Below are 5000 nucleotides of genomic sequence, written 5' to 3'. Positions count from 1 at the left end.
ATTGGGTAGGGTGGGGTGGGGTTTGGTAGGGTTGTATTGGGTAGGGTGGGGTGGGGTTTGGTAGGGTTGTATTGGGTGCGGTGGGGTGGGGTTTGGTTGTGTAGTGTAGGGCTGGGCTTGGTTGGGTTGGGTTGTATTGGGTGGGTTTGGTGGGTTGCGTTTTGCTGGGTTGGGTTGGGTTGTGTAAGGTGTGATGGGTAGGTGGGGGCGTGGTGGGGTGGGTTGAGTGTATTGGTTTGTGTTGTGTCGTATGTTGTGTTGTTCCGTATCACAGCTCCACAGTCGTGGCTCTGAAGTCAGTGGGACTGTGTGTTGTGCAGTATTGTGTTGTGCTGCATTTTCACGTGCTGTGCTCTGTTCTGTTGTACTGTATTCTGCTGCGTTGTGCTGTGTTGTATCGTGTTGTGTTGTGTTGTTTTGTGTTGTATCGTGTTGTAACATTGATATTGTGGATTACAAGTGTGTGGGATGGTATTATATTGTATTGTAGAGTATTGTAGACTATTGTAGTTGCATTGTATTGTGTTGTAGAGTATTGTATTGTATTGTGGAGTATTGTATTGCATTGTATTGTGTAGTGTTTCGAAGGTTTGTGTCGGATTGTAGGCCTACTGTGCTGTACTGTACTGTACTGCAATGCATTGCATTGTATTATCGTGTACATTTTTACATTGTGCTGTACTGTGTCGTATTGTGGCTGTCACGTGAGCGGGACATTGTATCTTATCGTATCGTATGCAATTGCACTGTACTGTACTGTACTGTGCTGAACTGTACCAGATTTCAGCACCACCAATATTGTGGCTCTGTAGTGAGTAAGAAAACTGTGAGTTGTGGTTTAAGATGCGTGTTTTACACATCGGCTTTTTACCATGTACAGCGCACTTAAGCATGCTTTACATGGAAAGGCGCTATAGAAATTATATCATAATTGTAGACAGCAGCAGCAGCAGCAGCAGTAGTAGTAGAAGTCTCTTCCTCCTCTCGCGCAGGTTCATCAACTTCAACTTGGAGCCTCACTACCGATGTAGCTTCGACTACGTGGCCGTCTACGATGGGGACAGCCTGAGCTCGCCGCTGATTGGTCGATACTGCGGGGAGCGCGCGCCGGCCGTGCTGAGGTCCACGAGCAACAAGATGCTGATCAACTTCGTCACCGACAGCTCCGTGTCTCGCAGCGGCTTCTCCGGGGGGTACTGGGCCACTTACGGTAATGACCATGATCATGATTATAGTGCTAATGATGGTGGTAATGATGATGGTGTTGGTGATGATGATAGTGGTGATAGTTATGATGATGATGGTGGTAATGATGATGGTAATGATAATGGTGTTGGTGATGATAATGATGATGATGATGGTGATGATGATAGTGGTGATAGTTATGATGATGATGGTGGCTCCACAAGTGGAGTGATGGCCTAGAGGTAACGCGTCCGACTAGGAAGTGGGAGAATCTGAGCGCGCTGGTTCGATTCACGATTCAGCCGCCGATATTTTCTTCCCCTCCACTAGACCTTGAGTGGTGGTCTGGACGCTAGTCATTCGGATGAGCCGATAAACCGACGTCCCACGTGCAGCATGCGCTTAGCGCACGTAAAAGAACTCACGGCAACAAAAGGGTTGTTCCTGGCAAAATTCTGTAGAAAAATCCACTTCGATAGGAAAAATAAAATAAAACTGCACGCAGGAAAAAATACAAAAAAGGGGGTGGCGCTGTAGTGTAGCGACGCGCTCTCCCTGGGGAGAGCAGCCCGAATTTCACACAGAGAAATCTGTTGTGATAAAAAGAAATACAAATACAAAATAATGGTGATGATGATGATGGTGTTGATGGTAATGATGATGATGGTGATAATGATGATAATGGTGATAGCGATGCTGATGATGATGACAATGATGATAATGGTGATAGTTATGATGATGGTGATGATGATGGTGATAATGATGATGATGGTGATAGCGATGCTGATGATGATGACAGTGATGATAATGGTGATAGTTATGATGATGGTGATGATGGTGATAGCGATGCTGATGATGATGACAATGATGATAATGGTGATAGTTATGATGATGGTGATGATGGTGGAGGAAGGTGACAGGATGGTGTGGGGTTTTTGTTGTTGTATTTTTCTCTTCTCTTTTTCAACCATCACCAAGTTTAACAACTACAATAACAACAATCGTATTAACAATGATAATTTCATAACGAACTGACAGTATTTTGAAAAAAAAGGTTAAAAAATAGTAAGATGACAGTATAATCAGAAACAGATACCGACCACGGAGGCAGCGAGAGACAGAGAGAAAGAGAGAGACAGAGAGAAAGAGAGAGAGACAGAGAGAAAGAGAGAGAGAGAGAGAGAGAGAGAGAGAGAGAGAGAAAGAGAGAGAGAGAGACAGAGAGAAAGAGAGAGAGACAGAGAGAAAGAGAGAGAGACAGAGAGAAAGAGAGAGAGAGAGAGATAGAGACAGAGAGAAAGAGAGACAGACAGAGAGAAAGAGATAGAGACAGAGAGAAAGAGAGAGAAAGAGAGAGAGACAGAGAGAAAGAGAGACAGACAGAGAGAAAGAGAGAGAGACAGAGAGAAAGAGAGAGAGACAGAGAGAAAGAGAGAGAAAGAGAGAGAGACAGAGAGAAAGAGAGAGAGACAGAGAGAGAGAGAAAGAGATAGAGACAGAGAGAAAGAGAGACAGACAGAGAGAAAGAGATAGAGAAAGAGAGAGAGAGAGAAGGAGAGAAAGAGATAGAGACAGAGAGAGAGAGAAGGAGAGAAAGAGATAGAGACAGAGAGAGAGAGAGAAGGAGAGAAAGAGATAGAGACAGAGAGAGAGACATACATACACTATAGTAAAATACAGTTCAGTACAATACAGTACAACACAAAACAACACGACAAAACACAGAACAATATAACACAGTGAAACACAACACTAAGCAACACAATACCAACACAACACTAAGCAACACAATACCAACACAACACTAAGCAACACAATACAACACAACACTAAGCAACACAATACCAACACAACACTAAGCAACACAATGCCAACACAACACTAAGCAACACAATGCCACACAACACTAAGCAACACAATACCAGCACAACACTAAGCAACACAACACAATACCAACACAACACTAAGCAACACAATACCAGCACAACACTAAGCAACACAACACAATACCAACACAACACTAAGCAACACAATACCAACACAACACTAAGCAACACAACACAATACCAACACAACACTAAGCAACACAACACAATACCAACACAACACTAAGCAACACAATACCAACACAACACTGAGCAACACAATACCAACACAACACTGAGCAACACAATACCAACACAACACTAAGCAACACTAAGCCACAACACAATACCAACACAACACTGAGCAACACAACACAATACCAACACAACACTAAGCAACACAATACCAACACAACACTAAGCAACACAACACAATACCAACACAACACTAGCAACACACAATACCAACACAACACTAAGCAACACAACACAATACCAACACAACACTATGCAACACAACACAAGCACCAACACTAACACACAACACAATACCAACACAACACTGAGCAACACACAATACCAACACAACACTAAGCAACACAACACAATACCAACACAACACTAAGCAACACAATACCAACACAACACTAAGCAACACAATACCAACACAACACTAAGCAACACAACACAATACCAACACAACACTATGCAACACAATACCAACACAACACTAAGCAACACAACACAATACCAACACAACACATACAACACAACACAATACCAACACAACACTAAGCAACACAATACCAACACAACACTAAGCAACACAAGCCAACACAACACTAAGCAACACAACACATACAACACAACACTAAGCAACACAATACCAACACAACACTAAGCAACACAATACAACACAACACTAAGCAACACAATACCAACACAACACTAAGCAACACAACACAATACCAACACAACACTAAGCAACACAATACAACACAACACTAAGCAACACAACACAATACAACACAACACTAAGCAACACAACACAATACCAACACAACACTAAGCAACACAATACCAACACAACACTAAGCAACACAATACAACACAACACTAAGCAACACAATACCAACACAACACTAAGCAACACAATACAACACAACACTAAGCAACACAATACCAACACAACACTAAGCAACACAATACCAACACAACACTAAGCAACACAACACAATACCAACACAACACTAAGCAACACAATACAACACAACACTAAGCAACACAATACCAACACAACACTAAGCAACACAACACCAACACAACACTAAGCAACACAATACAACACAACACTAAGCAACACAATACCAACACAACACTGCAACACAACACCAACACAACACTAAGCAACACAATACAACACAACACTAAGCAACACAATACAACACAACACTAAGCAACACAATGCCAACACAACACTAAGCAACACAACACAATACCAACACAACACTAAGCAACACAACACAATACCAACACAACACTAAGCAACACAATACCAACACAACACTAAGCAACACAATACCAACACAACACTAAGCAACACAACACAATACCAACACAACACTAAGCAACACAACACAATACCAACACAACACTAAGCAACACAACACAATACAACACAACACTAAGCAACACAATACCAACACAACACTAAGCAACACAATACCAACACAACACTAAGCAACACAATACCAACACAACACTAAGCAACACAATACCAATTACACAACGCCATTTCAACACAACACAACACCACACCACACAGCATAATACATTAAAACATGATACAATACCACACCAACACAAATCACGCACCACACCACAGCACACAACAACACCACACCACACCACACACCACACAACACCACGCACCACACCACTACACCACAC

General features: G+C 42.3%; 1 protein-coding gene across 2 annotated transcripts in view; it reads left to right on the top strand.

Moving 5' to 3' along the window:
• Positions 1 to 5000, top strand: part of LOC143276567 (cubilin-like) — a 168401-nt gene that overhangs the window by 145742 nt on the left and 17659 nt on the right. For both annotated transcript variants that reach the window (XM_076581155.1, XM_076581156.1), the window contains exon 61: positions 993 to 1210. In XM_076581155.1, the coding sequence (XP_076437270.1) occupies positions 993 to 1210 (218 nt within the window). The remainder of the gene's footprint in view (positions 1 to 992; positions 1211 to 5000) is intronic.

The sequence above is a fragment of the Babylonia areolata genome, chromosome 32, assembly GCF_041734735.1.
Source record: "Babylonia areolata isolate BAREFJ2019XMU chromosome 32, ASM4173473v1, whole genome shotgun sequence".
Lineage (NCBI taxonomy): Eukaryota > Metazoa > Mollusca > Gastropoda > Neogastropoda > Buccinidae > Babylonia > Babylonia areolata.
Note: the sequence above shows the minus strand (reverse complement) of the source record. Positions and strands in the feature narration are given on the sequence as shown.